The 19,932-nt window shown below is 34.3% G+C and overlaps 4 protein-coding genes across 4 annotated transcripts; 1 reads left to right on the top strand and 3 right to left on the bottom strand.

Moving 5' to 3' along the window:
- Positions 1-8,594: 8,594 nt before the first annotated feature.
- Positions 8,595-9,572, bottom strand: LOC106119371 (retinol dehydrogenase 13). The gene has a single exon (XM_013314300.1). It carries the CDS (start codon positions 9,526-9,528, stop codon positions 8,641-8,643), a length of 888 nt encoding a protein of 295 aa, XP_013169754.1. The 5' UTR covers positions 9,529-9,572; the 3' UTR covers positions 8,595-8,640.
- A 2,169-nt stretch (positions 9,573-11,741) lies between these two features.
- Positions 11,742-13,333, top strand: LOC106119253 (uncharacterized). The gene is made up of 4 exons (XM_013314168.1): positions 11,742-11,846; positions 12,572-12,709; positions 12,981-13,117; positions 13,306-13,333. Exons 1-4 carry the CDS (start codon positions 11,805-11,807, stop codon positions 13,331-13,333), a joined length of 345 nt encoding a protein of 114 aa, XP_013169622.1. The 5' UTR covers positions 11,742-11,804.
- ninaG (neither inactivation nor afterpotential protein G) lies at positions 13,313-17,329 on the bottom strand. Its single transcript, XM_013314293.1, has 11 exons — positions 17,135-17,329; positions 16,677-16,879; positions 16,274-16,492; positions 15,983-16,195; positions 15,223-15,386; positions 14,958-15,118; positions 14,605-14,726; positions 14,318-14,501; positions 13,946-14,090; positions 13,691-13,867; positions 13,313-13,480 (listed from the first exon to the last, which is right to left on the bottom strand). The coding sequence occupies exons 1-11, from the start codon at positions 17,259-17,261 to the stop codon at positions 13,339-13,341; spliced, it is 1,857 nt and encodes a 618-aa protein (XP_013169747.1). The 5' UTR covers positions 17,262-17,329; the 3' UTR covers positions 13,313-13,338.
- Positions 17,330-18,286: 957 nt separating this feature from the next.
- Positions 18,287-19,356, bottom strand: RpL24-like (ribosomal protein L24-like). The gene is given in 3 exon segments (NM_001312451.1): positions 18,287-18,519; positions 18,843-19,165; positions 19,256-19,356. Coding segments are annotated over 3 exon segments (579 nt in total). The 5' UTR covers positions 19,337-19,356; the 3' UTR covers positions 18,287-18,344.
- Between the last annotated feature and the right edge of the window lie 576 nt (positions 19,357-19,932).

The raw sequence follows: 19,932 nt of genomic DNA on the forward strand, positions 1-19,932 counted from the left end.
TAAATTGAAGAAAAGTTTGTAACGCATGACTCCATCCGCGCGGAATTTAAATAATAAGCAGCCTATGTGTTCTTCCAGACTATACTCTGCATCTATTCCAAATGTCAACGAGATTCTAAGAATCCAATTCATCCAAACATTTACATATATAATATTAGTGAGATATGTGTTTCGGCAATGGAAACGCTCGCTTATAAACAGAACTGTTTTAAATTATTCCATATTTCTATACTATTGTGAGGTTTATTCTTTATCATTGTCATTTTTGTATAAATTATCAATAGTTATTATTATTTACTGCTCAAAATTATTTAAATATGTAAATTCACATTTTCTAGCGTCGAGTTACGTTATATTTCCTAATTATTAATGAACAAATAATGAATTATACGCCATTATAATCTACTATTACCAAAACAAAATAAATTAAATGAATAATAAGTAATTTAAAATATTCATAAAGTCGAAATTATAACTATTAGGCTGTTACAAGATTAACAAAGATTTGTTGTGCATTTTCACTTGAATACAATGAGACTTACCATGGGTTTCTCACATCAAAATCTCTGTATAAAACATATCGTCATCGTCTATCTCATCTTGGGCAAAACAGAGATGACAATATGTTTTATACGGAGACTTTCGTCTCAGAAACCCACGGTGAGTAAAAGTAAATATAAAAAGAGAGATCTAGTATTAGACACAAAAAGAACCTAAAAAAAATAGTGAAGTAAGTAGACAAAAATATCACCCTCACCACCTCATCATGGGTGTCAATGATACACTAAAAATCTCCAAAAAAAAAATAAATGATGGCATACTTATATAACTAACAGAACCTTACTTATGTCATATATCGTAGGTAGAGCCCTGATTGATATTCAATGCTCTATGACCCGACCTCGACCCGAGTGGAGCGACCGTAAGGTCAATTGAACTGGGCCTCATCGAATGCCACTTTACAAATCTTCACATATATCCTTGACTACCTATAGTACTTTAAAATGCTGTTCCTTCTTGATTTTTCTATCTTCTCCACTTTTTAAGAGAACCAGGTTGGCTAGACAAAGTGCATTCGCATCGAAGCGATTCCATAGCGAACTTCAAATATGTATCAAACTGTCGCGTGATAATCACGTGACTTATCAAAAGCTATTTACAGTTCTATACATTTTTGAAGGTCGTAGTTTGAGATACGGAGAGTTGTATGAAAATTGTCACCCTTGTTTATACCAGGCTGCAGACTTAAGATAGGTATTCGCTAGTCTACACATGCTATAAAAAACATGGCATAATTTTCTATCAGATTTCACACGACTTTCACCACGTAAGCTCTGATAGTCACTTTATTTGAAGACATATTTCTGTTAGTGTCAAAGGTGAAGCAGTACATTCTAAACATCCGTTCACCGATGAAAATAAATTGCTACATCGTTGTAATTTAATTATCACATTAAAACTGCATCATGATTGGCGTCAACACGCTTTTTTATTCGGACACAATACGTCTTCTTAGGGTAACCAAACAATATCGTATATTCGGATAGTAAATTAACTTCTCTATCCCCATTAGCATGAGGATGTTCCTCGGACTTGTACAACTTGGAACCATTGAAATTATTTATAGATTTTATTATCGTTAATAGATGGCGCTGCTAAACTTTGAAATCGTGCAGTACTGTTTATACTGTTTATAGAAGAAGTTTTATTATTTATTACTGTATATTTCCACGCTATATGTATTACATTGTTAAGTTTTAAAAACTCTCACAAAAATTTTAAATATCGCTTAAACTTAAATTCTTCTGGCTATAATAACTTTTTTTTTAATTGCGATAAAATTAAATTTCATGGCAACACTAGTGTGACGCAAACTATTGTTTTACAACATATTTATTTATTAACAAGTTTAGCTAACATCGGGCCAAAGAAGGTCGCGGGGTCGAGAACAAACGCTGTGACACGCACGTGACAGTAGCACATATGACAAGCTTGTTACTGTCACTTTGTCATAGAATGAAGATAACCTTTTAAACCAATTTTATTTAGGAAATCTTAGAGGACACAGGCACAATGTGTATAACTTTTTGAGCCGTATATTAGCGGCTAATCGCACTAAATTGTTTGCATAGCAGTCATGATTGCGTTAGCGAAAATAGGACACACGACTCCGATGAAAGGCAACTGTCGAGTCGCGCGACTAATGGCTTAATGGAAAAAGAGTCTAATCCATATTCTGTGAAATATCCCTTAGTAGTACCACACTCAACTGTTAAATAAGTAAGTGAAAACAGTTGTCAATGATGTCATCTCTCCGGAGCAGCCGGTGACATCGGAGTGTCATCAGGCATAACCATCACGTATGAGATATAAAACCGAGATTACAGATGCTACTAAATTTCCAATCCGTAGAGAGACGGCATGCTAATGTCTTTTTACAAACTCCTTGCTTCATGCGTCGCTTTTACTTTTTATTGTTTTAAAAATATTATAAAAACAACAAATGTCTAAAAACTAATTGCTTTTTCTAACTAAGAATTGAAGAATCATTTACATAAAGTCTATAATCTCCACATCTTCTATATTTATAAAAGAAAGTCGTGTTAGTTACACTATTTTTAATTCAAGAACCGCTATAGCTTAGAGCCAGGAGACGGACATAGGATACTATTTATTCATTTTTTTTTTTTTTAATTTATGCCTTGACTAGCTGCTTTTTATTTAACTTACTAATATTATAAATGCAAATGTTTAGATGGATATGACGTGGATGGATGGATGGGTGGGCTACACTAATTAAGTTTTTTTTATATATCAACGCGGACGGAGTTGCGGGCGACAGCTAGTTTATAATAAAAACCCGAATCATTCATGAAAGAAAGAAAAGAAAAGATAGAAAAGTTTTTAGTATAGGTAATACAGATTAAACCAAGAAACAATAACTAACGTAATAAAATTGCACATAACTAAGAAATTAAATTAGACTTAAGTTACCATTTATGGTTAATTTGGATAATCTAGTGATGCCCACACTAGGCAATGCCTGTATCGTGGGCACCGATATTCAGATCATGAATAAATAACACTAAATTACCTAGATTAAAAATCGATAATATCTTAAACTAGACTTATAGGTGTATAAAAATATAGAGTCTGATTTCCTAACCATAAAAACTTAATCACGCTTTAGCTTAAAACGCATATGTTAACCCTTTTATCGCCAATCGTATTAAACATTAACAGAAATTATAATTATGTATAGCCACTCAAAATGACCTTGACCAATAAATAACAAAAGAATCAGTTTTGGTCATACATATTTAAGGGTAAAACATAACATACTTTTTTATAACCACTGTGACGTTCAAAGTATCAATCACCGGCTTTCAAAGGGTTAAAACACATGTTTAAATGACTGTATCTTTTGGAATAATACAGTATGATTTAAAAAATTACATCGAACATTTCACGCCATTTCTATTTGCATCGTATATACTAAAAATATTTTACGTAAATAAGTTTGCTGCGAAATTACTCAGAACAATACTTTCTACAATATCTATAATTAAACATATAAAAGATTATATAACACATTCTTATATAACATATTAAATTATGATTTGAGTAGTTACAATAGTATTTTGAGACACCAAACTAACATCAGTATATTTATGTCGGCCTACATATGCTATTGTTTATCCGTGTTGTAACATTATTGTTAATTATTACGACTGTAGCCCTATAATAGTAAGTTTTTGGACTTTTATTGACTCTTTCACACTCAATCTTACTAATATTATAAATGCTTAAGTTTAGCTGGATGGATGTTTGTTAGAAGATATCATCAGAACAGTTGCATGGGTCTCGTTATAATTTGGCACAGATGTACAACATAGTCTGGAAGAATATATAAGCTACTTGGTAAGTTTTTTTTAATTACGTGCGGACTGAGTCACGGGTGGGGACTGTTATCATTGGCGTATGTTAAGATTCAACGCTCCAACCTTTAAGGTTTGCCGCCAATTATAGGAATAGCAAAACATACAACCATAAAATAAAATCCAGTATTTGTTTGCTGTAGGCTGAGAATAATGATAATGAATTTTGTTAATGCATAGAGATAGTTCATTCGCGAGACGTCGCTCACTTACGTTATTGGAAAGTGCGGGGCAAAGGTTTTGACGTCATTAAGCCATGGTGATCGTCTTTGGTGACCCGACGAGAGCCGCGAGGCGCAAGCATGCGGAAGATAATTCTAGCATTGATTTAGCATTTAACTAAGGAAAGTTTACGCAGAAAAATACGCAATATTGCAAGGACATGTTAGGTATAAAATCCAAGAATATAGAGAGAAAATATCAAAGTTTTGATACTGAAATTGGTAATTACTGTTATAATCAAGCTCCAGATGTTTTCAAATGTGTTTTCTTAGACATTTAGGTGTATTTTAATGTCGATGGATAACAGAATTATAGGTTTTTGATCGTACTAATTCTGCACACGTTTTAATTTTGTTGTTTTTGTGCGTGATACGAAATCGTAGCACGTTGTAAAGTAAATCCTAAGATTACGACATTGATGTTGTTTTGGGGTCTCGTATTTCTTTTGCTGAGAGTGTCGGTGGCTTAGGGGTTAAGCAATTGACGTGTAATCTGCAGGGTTCGAATCCCGTCATGTAACAATGTGTTTTTACTATGGCCTAGTTACCTTAACTTAGGGTAGGCTCCGAGCCCCTCAGTGGGGACGTATACCTGATGATGATTTCATTTTTGCAGTTAATAATTCACAGCCATCTTTTTCAACATAACATAAACGTGTTAATCATGATTTATTAATTTTGGTTAAGTATTGTTCAAGATAAATCTATTGGAAGTTTAGTCAAGTACTGTTGTCGTAAGATTAAACGTAATAGTACTCGACCTACTTTGTTTGTAATTTTTGTGAATTGTCAGTTCACTTCTGGGAGTCTGACTGGAGAATAATATTTGCGTCTGTGTGATCTTACTATTGTTCTGTGCTGTAAACTTTATAAAGAAGAGTGGAGTGTTATTCGATTCCACTGTCAGAGATGTGATACTATTAAGTTGATCGAAAGATATTTTTTTTATTACTATAATGAACTGTAATGTTATCTATATTTAACATAGCTGTTGGCCACGGCTCCGTCCGCGCGGAATCAAAAACAAACATAATTAGTAGCTGATGTGTTCTTCCAGACTATGACCTTTTTGCTAAATTTCAGCGAGATCCGTTTAACGGTTCTGGAGATAACGTCTAATTAACATCCATCCATCTAAACATTCGCATTAATAATATTAGTAAAATACCATTTATTGATTCATCATGATCATAGCAACGCTTTTATTACGTAATTCTTCCCTGATTACCTCAACTAGCACGTCGTTGTGTTAGGTGGGAAGAGGTCGTGGTTTTACTAACAAATATGTAGAACGTATTAGATATAAGTATTAGATATGCATGGAGCGTTTCAAGTGGCAAGGAAAACAAACTTTCGCGTTCTGCCGCAGAATCCTTTTAACGCCTAATGCGCCCTTGTTGTCTAAGCCAAGAGATGTAGCGGGACGGAGCTATGTATAGCGAATAATTTGAGGTAAACTACTCCACATATTAATTTTAAACATGTCATACGGTCTTAATTATAAAAAGGTGGTCAATATTTTACAAGTCTCACATGTAGAAATTAAATTTAATACTATTATGCAAAACCTTGCATTTAAAGAAGTTAAAAGACGATTTTTTTTGTGGCAATAATTTTCATTTCCACACGTTTTTGGAATTTTGGTATTAGACATCTATTATTTGTCGTCATAAAAGAAGTTTCGTTATGGTTACAGCTGATTATGATTGTACGAGTAATCTATCGTAGCCAGTTTCTTGTACCTTGGGCCATACGGCATACATTTGCGTAATTCACGCGGAAGCGCGATGAGTGCCTGACATAATGAGTCTCGCGGTGCATCTGACCTTTCCCCTCTCTACTCCATAGTATGTATGTGGATGAGATCACACTTAGTGTGGCACAGTCGTCCATTACAAATGTACGTCTCATTAGAAATAAATAAAAGACGATCTACAGTACTCTTATGGGAAAGAACAGATAGTCAACTATTCTAGGGAACTGTACACTGTACAGTTCACCGTTGTCTAATCGTCATTTGTGTTTTTTTTGCTTTTTAAAAGGCTATAGGGCTATCTACGCCCCTTCAAGCCTTTAGCCGTGGTTTTCTGACATACAAATCTTTATATCGTCATCCCTATCATTATCTTTAACCACACAGAGATAACAAAATGTTTAAAACGGAGTTTTAGGACTCAAAAACTCTCTGTAAGTCCGATGGTTTGCGCTATCCCTTGATTTATCACATAAGAACGATCAATTTAGATATGCAAAGGTAACTCAAATTGAAAATAGATCGATGGGGACTTTCATATTTTACATGCGAATTAATGTAGCTTCACCCTAAATTCGACTGCGCTAAATCATCTTTCTAATGTATCACCTTTACTCAAAGTTGCTAACCACTGGAACAACTTACACTATCGAAGTCATGGCGATCAAAGAATCGTCTTGATGTCAATCATAATACTTATTTGGGTACTTTAAGGTACTAGAAGACGCGGAAAAAATGTACCTAAAATTCAATATTAATTAGCGGAATAAAATTAGTTTTTTATATTAGATTTTCAAATAATTTTGCAAGTTATAATATTTTTTGTACTATTTATTGTTTGACCTTCAGAACTGTTGTGTTAAACAGTAGATGCATTTTAGGCCAATGTCATTCTGCATAAATCTGACCTTGTTTATCATTATGTCAGAATTTATTTACATACATACTCAAGTAATATATTGGCCAAAACAAATATAGTCTTCAGAAAAACTATAAAAAAGTTGATTTAAAAATTATAAAGTATTATAGTAATTATTAAATTAAGAACGGCTGTAAGGAATTTTATGAAAATTGGCACACATGTAGAACATAGTCTGGAAGAGCACATAGGCTACTTATTTTGATTTTTTTTAATTCCGTGCGGATAGAGTCGTCGGTGACAGCTAGTTACAAAATAAAAGATTATAACGACGTTTACTTTAACACTAAGGACTTGTTTATTTCATAGTATTTGTAAGATATTTCTTATTGTTTAACTCAATTGTGAAACAGAACCTTGTAATTAGCTTCCTCTCAGTGATCTGAACAAGTACTACTACGTAAAAACTACTTATTTGTAATCATGAGTCTGAACTTATGGCATATTCTGTTCAGTGATCTCGATCCTAAGTATTGTTATCTGATGGATTTACGGTTTCTCAACACAATAACACAAGTTGTGTAAATATATTCTCACGGAATAACTATAAATACATACTATGTAAGTAAAACTTGCTTACTATGAGTTTACATTGCCGAAACACGTGAAAACATATACCTCAATATTAGTCCTTGCATGGTTACTCCAAACAAATGACTATCAAGTATAAGTATAGACCAGTGGTTCCCAAACTTATTTTGTCTACTGCCCACTTAGTATAAATATTTTTAGCGCCCGCATATTTTCACATATTTAAAACCACTATAACTACAAATTAAATTAATTAATTATAGTGACCTATATATGTATATTAACGGAGAATTCTAAACGAAACTTTTACTATAACCCGCAACTTGAGACCTGCAGCGCTCACAAGGGGGCGTTATCGCCCACTTTGGGAAAGACCGGTATAGACTGACAAAGTTATTTGACCCGGTCGGCATAAGTCAAACTTATTTATGATAGCTCACTAGCGCCCTCCTGCCAATATCAAAAAGTTTTTAAAAGAACTAACCGTGATAGCGCCTTCTTACCGGGCCCACTATCTCAGTTTGACTCTAACCGTGGGCTTCTGACACCAAAATACCCGTTTAAAAGATATCGCCATTCCTGTCATTTATCTTTGACATATTTGAGATAACAATATGATATTGTGTTCTCTTAATTAATAGAAGTTTCACGGTAATCAAATTTTGCAGTAAGACATGCCGACACCAAATTCGAAGTAACAATAATTGTAAAATATAAATATATAAGAAAGAAGAGAACTTTCTTATTTTCGAAGGTATTTATGGCATTATTTTTATACGAAGTCGGCTTTCTTTTTGTTTAGTTTTATACAGAAAGTTATAAATTGTAAGATATTATTTGTAATTAAGTACAAAGCTTTTACTTAATTGTCTGCTGTTACATAAAGCCAAGGTTACAATTTAACTTCAAAGTTACGTTTTGATTATAAAAGGAAACTTATAAAAAGTTGAATTATTTAACCTTGATCAAAGAGAATGGTCGCAGTATGTTTTAAGATTTCGTAAAACAGTTAAATCGTTTAGTTAAATGAATCAATAGTTAAATGGTTAAAATCTTAACTAACATTTATTTGTATACGATGATTTGTTAAAGTTTAAATTAATTCTAGTGTTTTTATAAATATACAGACCTAAAGATATTTTTTTAGTAAAAGAACCACATTTATTTAGAATTTTTTATTTCCATACGAAAAATTATTAAAATTCACAATAGCGGGTAGTTTATTAAGCTTTTTAAAGGACCTTTTATGTATATAATTGCACTTAAATCACTTTAAAATTATACGTCCCAATCCTCGTCAACTGTTATATTTACAACTTGCTTTGAAGCGTCCCAAAGTTGTTGTGTAAAATCCTCTTCATATGCTAACCAATGATTGATCCATTCTCTACAAAATTTGTAATGTTTCCCACTTATATTTTCCATATCTGGATCAGCAGCTAACATTGCTATTTGCTTACCAACATCCTCTTTCGGTTGACCCACTATATCGACGAACAATTGAGATGTATTCTTCGAAAGTCCTTCCATATTATTTAAAATATCAGTATCTTTTGTTATGTAAGGATCAAAAGTATTTGAAGTAACACCACTATCTTTAAAACGTCGACTCAATTCCGCACTGAATAAATCCATCGCTAGCTTAGAATTAGCCGTTGCTTGTATCGTAGTATATCTTCCAACGTCGTTCCAATGATCGAAATCTAAATGTCCGATGTACATCGCTACTGCAACACCGTTAATAATTCTACTCGGAGCTGATGCTTTTAACAAAGGCAGCAATAGATATGTTAATAAAAATGTACCGAAATAATTCACTTGCATTGTAAGGTTCAATCCGTCTTCTGTTAGTCGATCTGATAGACCTAGCGCTCCTGCATTGTTCACTAAGACATCGAGTCTATCTTCTGTTTTAATCGTAAAATCTGTGAAGTTCCGAACAGATTTCAAAGATCCAAGATCAAGCACTCTATGCACAATGTTCTTATTACCAGTAACACTTTGTATTCTGTTTCTAGCTTTGATAAGTTTAGTAGTGTTTCGACTGGCGATAATAACTCTAGCTCCTCTATAAGCTAAATTCTTCGCAGCTTCGAAACCGATCCCGGAACTGCCGCCGGTGACGATAGCAACTTTACCATCGAGCCTACCTTGCGTCTCGCACATTTCCTGGTTGAACGAAATAAAAACAACGCGGTATCAAGTCAACATTAACACTGCACTCTGAAATGAAAACTGGCTGTATAAACGTAATATTTACTTGTTATTATTTTTGTCATGAGCTAAAAAAGGTCCTAGACCCTACCATTTGTGTAAAAGTAACAACTATCGAATTTAACTCGAAAGTGAAAAAGTAATTTCGTAACAATATTTATTCTATACTTTAAAGTTGTCGTGTTTTTTTTTAAACTGTGCCAAGAAAATACTTAATAATGCTACTTGTTTTAGATATTTTAATACAGTACTTTTTTGATAGGAAATATGTAATAACGTTTTTTTCAATGAATTCTTGTCATACATTGTATTAAATCGAATTTATTTATTTGGTATGTTGAATTGCCATTAAAATTATCCATAGTAGGGGACAAAAGTTAATATGCACAGAGTGATCAAGCTTGTTTTAATTATAACAATCGATACGTCAGTCTGCGCGTACGCAAACTATGGCTGCGATGTATTGTTCTACCACAGGAACATACGTATAATGTGACTAAAATAAATGATAGTCAGTCGAGTATTTGTTAGGAATACAGAACCTTTTGGGTGTTAGAACAAATTTTATACTAGCGGTTGGTCGTGACTTCGTTAGTGCGGAATTAAAAAGGCCACCACCTCAAAGGCCGGCAACGCATCTGCGGTTCCTCTGGCATTCTCCATGGGCGTCGTTGAACACCTCGGTGTTCCCGCTGCTCGTTTGCCCCCTTCTGTTATAAAAATTAAAAAAAAAAACCTAGCCTAAGTTACACCCGCTCTCGTCCCGTCAAAAACCGTCCAGCTGTTTCGGAGTACACTGCTAAAAATTAATTAAATCAAATTCATCATATTCGTGAAATGTTATTCTTTGTTATGATATTACATACATATACTCCAATTTTAATTTTGTATAGATGTATATTATTTTATCTCATTTATAAATTAATGAAGAAAAATCGATAAATTGTAAAATTATGTTTGCATTATTACGTTAAAGTATTTCAAGTAAGCTACTTGTTTATTTACATTTAAAAACACATGTATATTGTTGTTTAAATTGAGGTATTACATAGGAAGTTCTGTGATGTTATCTGCATTAAATCGGAAGTATCAACAGAATTATTTGACCTGAATAGTATGAATAAATTGTAACATATAGTAACTATGTTATTTGTCTGTATATTTATAGGTTATTGTATTGCGATAGAGATCTATTATTACAGTTCTGTGTATCTTTTTAATAACAGTAGCTTTGGTTCGTTAAAATGTAATTTAGTGTACAGTAATGATATATTTATAAATGGATTTTTTTATTTTTTATATTAGTTTTGTTGCGTCAAAATGGAGTGGCCGTTTCTATTTTATTTTACTCTATTATTCTTTTCGCGTTATTGTTTCGCTGTGAGTATTTTATATTATTTATGGCCGTTATACAGGGTGTCCCAAAAGGTTACGTACATAGGAAGGGGGATGATAGGGGTGGTCACAAGGGTCACCAAAAAAAATAAAATAAAAATTCCCCTCTGGGTATTAAAAAAAATAAAGGGCATTTTTTAAAAACTTAAAAATTTTACACCTTCTGGGGCAATTTTGTAACCAATGACCTACAAATATTGCTACATTAAAAAAAAGGTATTATGTTATCGTCAATAACCCTTTATAAATATGAAATAAAAAAACAATACAACTAACAAAGATTTTAAAGAAAATTAAAATTGCCCCAGAAGGTGTAAAATTGTTAAGTTTTTAAAAAATGCCCCTTTATTTTTTTAATACCCAGAGGGGAACTTTTATTTTATTTTTCTGGTGACCCTTGTGACCGCCCCTATCTTCCCCCTTCCTATGTACGTAACCTTTTGGGACACCCTGTATAACATAGTATTAAATAGTAACTAAACGTAACTAGTATTGATAATATTTGTTAAACAATATGTTTATCAAATGTACAGAATTACAAAAAAGTAATATTTATCTTAAAACTATATTTATACTTAAATTATACTGGCGTAAATTAGTTACAAAATATCAGTAAAAGTCGTTAAATTTGTCTACAACAGTCTCAAAACAGACAAGAATCAAGATGCTATAAAATGCTTCTTAATTCTTTTGTATTGTAAGACGTATAAACTTAAGTGCTATGACAGGATGGAGCTGACAATCCTGTCACGATAAGATCCTCGAACCCGAAGTACATAACTAACTGCACGGCGACCGCTGCGCGCACCAGCGATCACTCGCTAATAACAAACATGACAGGCACAACACTTGTCACATACAACAACAATGTTAGCGTGAGTACAATCACATATTCACCAATATATCTTACTAAGGCTGGATCGTGAGCTGCTGTTTACATAAATGTAAGTTAATTTAAACGATGTTGGCCTAATTTTTTCCATTCTGTCAGACCCGGCTTTAATCGCGGCGGTACGATTATGCCAGCTCGTTTACTAAATAATAAGGAAAGGCACTATGAGATTGACATGTCCCATATGAACAAAAATCCCAAAAAGAAAAGATATAAAAAAATATCTTACTAATTAATTTAAATGCGATTGTTTAGATGGATGTTTGTTTGAAGGTATCTCCAGAACGGCTTTACGGACCTCGATAAAATTTTGCATAGATGTAGAACATAGTTTGTAAGAACACAGGCTACTTATAAAGGTTGTTTTTAATGCCGCGCGGATAGAGTCGCGGGCGATAGGTAGTCTTCTGAATAAGGTATAATACAAAATAAGCCGAGAAAAAAAACATAAGCTTCAAACACAACTTAGATATTTGCATCAAATATCTTGGCGTCCTAAAGTAATCGGCGCGCTGCGTTGCTCTCCCCCCGCATCTGCCCCGCTAGAAAAAAAATATAATAGGTAGGCTTATAAATAAAGTTACAATATTTAGATGTACAGGTAACTGTATGAACCGAAATTAATTTTAGATTCTAATAAGTTAAACAAATATGAAATTCTCTTCATTAATTTATTTTTAAAATAAACCTGTTTTATAATAATTTCAGATAGCTATAATCCTTCAAATGAAATCAGGTCGTAACTTCAAGTTGACTTACAAGATTTGCGAAGTGGTTCAAGTTAAATGGTTGACGGACTTCATGAAGAAATACACCAACTTACCTCACACGTGCCCCTTTAAACCGGTAAGGACATTTTTCAGACACAATAACAATATTAAGAAATAAAATAACTTTAAACGCGCAAAAAATAACATTCCTTTAGCTAAATAAAAAAATAAACACTGACCTATTGAATCTCTGATATAATATAGCGCCATCTATTGGCTTCCTTTTAAAAATAATATTTTATATTTTCTAAATTGGTGCTAAATATATTTTAAAAATAACTTAATTTAAATCATGTGCAGAAAATACCTGCGTTTATGTTTATATTCTATTCTAGTTTTTTTTCCAGGCTACATACAATTTCTACAACATGCATTTGCCGCCAAAAAACATGCCAATTCCGATTCCGGAGCGGGATTTTGAAGTCGTCCTGCAAGTGTTTGTAACCGACACCAAAGAGATAATTGTTGACATTGTTACAATACTGCATTTGGAAAAGAAAAAGAAAATCGAAAAAATTGTTGTAGAATAAATCGATTATTAAAATTAAATAGATTTAATTCATAATAAATATTTTATAACCTATGACTAAAATTCTAAAACTAATTCATAGACACAAACACAAAACTGTGTATCAAAATTACTTTTACTTATATATTTTAACATCAATTAAGTGGTAAAGTATCAATAAATCAAAATTAACTTTATTAAATTAACGTTTCGGGAGTGTTACGTATAAGATCTGCAGCCTTTTCTGCCATTCCGACCAGCACTGAGTTTGGATACAGAGATAGCGGCGTAGGTAATACACTGGCATCCATTATTCTTAACCCCTTGACGCCTTTCACTCTGTAATTTTAATAAATTATCTTGCAAGTCATAAAATTATTTATTAGAATTAACTTTCATTTTTTATAAGCGCCTGATTTCAACAGTCAAACAACCAGTTTAAAATATTGCTCGAAACAAATTTCAGGCGTTTATAAATTGAATATTTTCTTTATTTTTCAAAGAAAAAAAATATTTTTGATTTATGTCGATAAATAATATTTGTAATACCTTAAGTGGTTATCAACGACGGTACCTCCTGCGCAGGTGCCGGCGGCGTGGTGGCCGGTCACCGCGACCTCTCGCAACAAGCACTCCAAGTACTCGTCAGGGGGACTCATTTTTGGTGACTTTGGTTTGACATTAGCAGCTTCTTTTGGCTTTTTTTCCTGTTTCGTTGATTTGAATCTAAGTAAGGAAAATATCGTATAAAAATTGATTGAATTGCAAGTAAAATTATGTTAATAATTTGGTTGCTATTGAGACCTCTTCCTCTTGGGCTTCAATCCAGCCTGGTCCTCTGCGCTGTACCTCCAGAAGGTCCTGCAGCGCTCGGGCCGCGGCCAGTGTATTCTGGCCCCTATCTCTTGGAATGCCTTCGTTGACACCAGACGTTCCGCACGACGAATAGCTGCCAAAAATAAAATAAGTACACACTTCTTACTATCTTACTAATATTATAAATGCGAATGTTTAGATGGATGGATGTTTGTAAGAAGATATCTCCAGAACGACTGCATGGATTGTTTGGTATACATGAAGAACATATTCTGGAAGACCACACAGGCTACTTATTAAGTTTTTTTGATTTCGCGCAGTCGGACCACGGGCGACAGCTAGTATCTATATAAAAATGACCTTTAATCATGCACGCGACATCATGATACTGATGCAGGTAGTTGGTGTCGAGGAGTGGCGGGACGGAGGTGCTGGAGTCGCGCAGCGTGACTTGTCCGCGGGAGCGCGGCTGCGAGCACGTCGTCAGGAACATGAAGCCCTCCTTGCGCGTGTCATTGTGGAACGGATAAGTGTCGCGGTACACCTGAAAATGTCATGGAAACTAGATAACTCATTTTTTAAAGCTTTTTTCTGTTCTTTTTTAATAGTGCTGCGGCAGTGGAAGCCTGCTAGTGATGAATGTTAACCTGATGTTTGTAGTTGGAGAGGTCTCTGAGCAGCCGCTCGCTGGCCGAGCCCAGCGCGAACACCATCACCGCGGACTTGTTCTGGTACTCCACACCAGACACCGGCGGGAACGACAGGTAGCCTGGTACAATCATCATCATCATTGTCCTACCTTTATTCCACTATTTGTGGCATTAACGATCTACGTCAGCAGTCTTTTTATCACAAACATCTGTATGTTTGTTACTAATTATCTCCTGAACGGCTACACATGTCTCACAGAAATTTGGCATTAATATAGAACATAGTCTGAAAGTATAGACAACTAATTCGCGGACGGAGTCGCAGGCAACAGTTGGTACGATTTGGTGACCTTGTCTTCTCCAAACGTAGTCCCAGAGCGTGGTAGCAGTGAAGACCTTGGCGAGCGTGATGCTGACAGGCTTCCTCACGCTGACGTACAGCGGCATGTTCATGTGGTCGTGCAGATTGGCGCCCACGTGCGCGTTCTCTACCACAAGGTTTAGCTTTAACCTGGTCAAAAGATTTGAACAAAACTTGTAGTACCCGATACAAATTTTTACTAAACAGTTAGTAGTTAGTTTTCCATACATTCTTGACACTGAAAAGTAATGTACCGTTTTATAAGATCCCGTCTTCCTATACCAGACAGCATCAATATCTGCGGAGACTTGATGGCTCCCGCGCACAGGATGATCTCACGGTCCACAAAGATGTTGTCGAGGTTGCGGTGGTTCTGCAGAATGTACAGTGACGTCGCTGTTACGTTGTCGAAGCGAATCTGACAAAAAGAACAATTTTTAATTGATAAGCTGCAAATAAGACGTGAGAAACTGTACATTTGAAGTATGTCTCAATGTTATAAGGAGAATAAAGTATCATAAACATTCAGTAATTCACACGTGACGAGCGTCGGTGGCTCAGTGGTCAAGCACTTGACTTGCAATCTGCAGGTCCTGGGTTCGAATCCCGCCATGTACCAATGTGTTTTTCAATTTCCGATTTACATATGTACATTTATCCGACGTTCTTACGGTGAAGGAAAACATCGTGATGCTGCACATATCTGAGAAGAAATTCAAAGATATGTGTGAAGTCAATCAACCCGCACTTGGCCAGCGTGGTTGACTATGGCCTAATCATCCTTAACTTAGGGTAGGTTCCGAGCCCCTCGGTGGGGACGTATAGTGAGCTGATGATGATGATGATGAATTCACACGTTTGAAATGCTCTGTACTGAAGTTGCAACTTGAAATCCCAGCTTATATCAATTCACAATAACAGGAATAATCCTGATCGATAGTGAAGAAGAATTGAAAGTATAACAATATGTTGTTATACAAGTTGTAAACAAGTGGAAAGTTACTTTAAACTTACAGACACCGCTTGCGTGTTAAGCAAAACATGTAGATTAGGTCTCTGCATGGCAGGCTTCAAGTACCCGTCCCAGGAGGAGTGGCGTAGTCCTGCGCTGACTGTGGCGGCGGGCCGACGTAACACGGTGCCGCGCCCGCCCAGGGCTGATGAAGCTTGCTTGAATGTCTTCATCAGCTCGTTGTCTTCCGACAGTAACTTTAGTTTCATTGGCGCCTAGATTAAATTATATTTCGTTGTTTAACGTAACTGAAAGAAATCAATTTTGTTTTCTACTTTAGTTTATATACATACCGCATTACATCGCGACGTTTCGTGACAATGTGTTGAATCATATTCGCTCATGGTGGTCCCGAAGGCCTTGATGAAGTAAGGCTTCAAGTCCTTAAAAGTCCAGCCCTTGAAGCCCTTCCTAGACCATCTGTTGTAGTCCTCAGGTAGTCCGAAACCGTGCAGTAGGAAGTTTATCTGACCTGAACCTCCTAGACCTTTGCCTCTCGGTATAATTTGTGTCTGGAAAAAATGAGAAATAAGGTTTATATAAAATGTAAAACAAAGTTTTTTACAAGAGGTTAAATTGTCTACCAAACGGAAATCCTCGGCCTGAGTTCTTGCACAAAACTTGTGAAAAATCACAGAAATAATCTTTATGCCCTTCTTTCTCATTTATTTTATTAAGGACAAGGATAGCTGATACCTGATCCCAAAGTCCGAAAGATGAGTACTTCTGCGGCGTCGTCCTGACCGACCAGTCGTTAGGGCCCTGCTGCGCAGCGGTGGATGTGAGCGGAATTTTGGTGAAGAAACCCATCTGGTCTCCAGCTTCCACCAGCAACACTTTGACGTCAGGATCCTCGGATAATCGCGCGGCCAACACGCAACCCGCTGTACCTGCACCCACTGTGTTGTATCGTATAGTTAATAACAAGTTTACTTTATTTCAGGGTCACATATTTAAAAAATAAATATTATAATAAATGTAGTATATTTTAATTTACTCAAGTTTTATTCCAACATTTTAGTTCTAATTTTCCTTATGTATTATAATGGTTCCTCTTTCTTATATGATTGCTAAAATAAAGTAACAGGCGTTTTCAAAACAAATTTTTATAAAAAATATCCCATTGGAAAACATGCCCTTATCTTAGTACTTACCAATTATATAATCATATCTCTTATCAGGTTTAGTTACTATGCTTGAATATGTATTCACATAACTTGTGTACACTAAATACGATATGACCGCAACCACAAAACTTATAAAAAACGAAAAAATATTCATTATCGGAATTAACTAAGTAATAAGGCAATATTTGATTCCTTATTACAGTATAGCTTGTGACATGCAACGGGAACTAATATAAGACTAGTTTGTGTAATTATTTAGTCTAGCAAATGGTACCGCATAATTGAATTAGGCGGGCGTCTTCAACCTTTTTGCGTTATGTTCACATTATTTTTTATCTACATTATTCTATTTAAATAATAGTAATTAAATATTACAAAATAAGACGACATTCAGTTTTCTAAAACTGTCATGATAAAGACCCTTTTATGAATAAAAATTGTCCTGAAAAATTATGTGATCAAACTCCAGTTATTGCTGCAGCTCTTTTAATTGAAATTACAGAATTTAAAAGTATTCTAAAGCTTTATATCTTTCTTTACATTACATCCATTATAAAAATGTTGACAACTACTGACAATAGAGTTAAGAGGATTAAAGTCTTGGCGGCATTGGAAATCAATACTGCTTTTATATCAGGGTATATGAAACTTTTGTATATGACTACATCACACTGATTTTATACTTCTTCATTAGTTAATCCTATCTTCTATACCATATTACGGCTAACGTAAAGTAAAAGGCCTGTATCATCAGAAAATTAAATAAATTGGGATCATCAACTTGTCTTTGTCCCGTAGATAAATAAACATTACTGTAGAGATGTTACAACTTGTCCCTACAGAGGGTTAGCAAGGTATGTACTATTCTTCCATACATTTCTATTAACGATTAAATCTGAATTTACTTTCACACTCCATCCATACTTACATAACTCAGTATCAATATTAATAAAAATTGTGGGACTACGAGCTGACATTAAACATTTTTTAAAATGTTAGAAAATAAAACATGAAATTGTAATTATGCCATTTTAATATTTGATTATTGTATCTCGTGAATATTTCTATTATTGCCAACAAAACTATAACAAACAAAGTCCACACTTATTTTGTACTTATGGTTAAGATATCAAACAATTTACTTACTGGTTCCTTAGCATTAAATAATGTAACTCAATATTTTTTTTATGTTTTTATTGAAACTGTTATACATTTTGCATTATTTAAAGTATACATGTTACAAGTCTACTTCTCCGCAATCTTCTACCATCTCTCTCATTGCAGGCACCATGACTGGAGCCTCAACAACCGTCCTGCGACCCTTAGCGTCCATCACCTCTATAGTTTCTGGTTCAATGTCCATTGCAGTTTCTTCTTCTGCTTGTCGCTGTTTAAGACCAGCTGCAGGTGATCTGTAATTGAGAATTAAGTTTTGAAATGAATTGATGAAACATCTTTACTTATTATTAACTTTAAATAACCTTTACTTACATTAAATTTTCAATGCTTACATTAAATATAAAGTTCACTGTGAAACAACTATTAAAGATTTCAAATAGTGTCTTTTGAAACCTTTAATAGTTCTGTAATTACTTTATAAGTATAGTTGGCTAATTTATTTTTTATTTCGATTCACATGTAACGCAGGCATTTATAGTATTTTTAGATGTAAAATATTTTAACTCAATTAATTGTAATCAACGACCTTGTGTATATATAAGTAAAATCAATTTACCTTATAAGAGAAATGTCTCTTTGTACTTCTCTTACATCTCGTTGCCACTCAACTTCGCGGCCCTTCCGCAATCTCTGCATTATGTAGTTGTTTGAACGTCTCTGACGAATCTCTTCAACTTTCTTCATTGCTTCGATAGTCTTTTCCCATAATTCTCTGCTATATTTCACTGGTATGTGGCGACGCTTTTCGAATTCAAATGAAGGGTCAATAGCCAATTCTTTACCAGCTGTCTTACGGTACGCTTTGGTCCATTTAGTTTTACGTGGGTTCTTCTTCTTTTTGAATGCTGCATGGCATTTAGAGCGACAAAATCTGAAAATCTATTAGTGTGTTTAGTATGGTGTAATTGCACGCAATATAAACGCAAGTTGTGTATTAAACATGTGAATTAAAGAGGAAAGTATAATTACCTTGCAATCATTTCTTACAAATTGAATTCCATGACCAGGATATATCCTGGATGAGCAAAAATAACAAGTTTCTATACGCATTTTTACACGTGCTGTTTTGATAGTTTGACAGCAACGTCAGAAAAGAAATAAATATGGCGCGCTTACTATGTCATTGCCAGTGCTAAGCTTGTGTTGCTATTGCAGTTTAGTCCGTTACGTGGAGTTACTTTAAATAATTAATAATTTTGAAACCTTTTCCTCTAAAAATATTTCATTTAGATTGTAATTTTTTTTTAATAATTTATATTTAAAAATCAATTAATTTTCAAACTGACAAGTACAGCTATTCGACACTAGATGGCGTTATCGTTAACTTTGATTCGGAAGTGTAAACAAGTAGGACTAGGAAGTTAAAGTTCAGTAATTCAACATTTCAGTTGACTGCCCGATTTACTGCTTTCCTAAAATAACCGTTATGTTTACACCACTACTTGGCTGTTAAGCGTCTAATTACCACGTAAGTGGTCGGCACTTATTCTGTATAGTTCAAATAGACTACGAATGCTTTTCCGGCCTTATTTGATAGATAATTTGTTTTACTGACTCAACATTGACCTTTTCGTATCGATCTCTTTTATTGTTAAAGTCAATAATCGTAACTACTTATCCTGGTAATGATAGACATAGTTGTTATT

The sequence above is a fragment of the Papilio xuthus genome, unplaced genomic scaffold (assembly GCF_000836235.2).
Source record: "Papilio xuthus unplaced genomic scaffold, Pxut_1.1 DF827461.1, whole genome shotgun sequence".
NCBI classification, from domain to species: domain Eukaryota; kingdom Metazoa; phylum Arthropoda; class Insecta; order Lepidoptera; family Papilionidae; genus Papilio; species Papilio xuthus.

Coding starts and splice junctions, on each gene's coding strand:
- LOC106119371 (XM_013314300.1), bottom strand. CDS start 9,528: ATGTGCGAGACGCAAGGTAGGCTCGATGGTAAAGTTGCTATCGTCACC.
- LOC106119253 (XM_013314168.1), top strand. CDS start 11,805: ATGACAGGCACAACACTTGTCACATACAACAACAATGTTAGC. Junction 11,847..12,571: donor CATACAACAACAATGTTAGC/GTGAGTACAATC, acceptor TAATAATTTCAG/ATAGCTATAATCCTTCAAAT. Junction 12,710..12,980: donor ACACGTGCCCCTTTAAACCG/GTAAGGACATTT, acceptor TTTTTTTTCCAG/GCTACATACAATTTCTACAA.
- ninaG (XM_013314293.1), bottom strand. CDS start 17,261: ATGAATATTTTTTCGTTTTTTATAAGTTTTGTGGTTGCGGTCATATCG. Junction 16,493..16,676: donor CTTTCGGACTTTGGGATCAG/GTATCAGCTATC, acceptor CATTTTTTCCAG/ACACAAATTATACCGAGAGG. Junction 13,868..13,945: donor TTGAAGCCCAAGAGGAAGAG/GTCTCAATAGCA, acceptor TTCCTTACTTAG/ATTCAAATCAACGAAACAGG.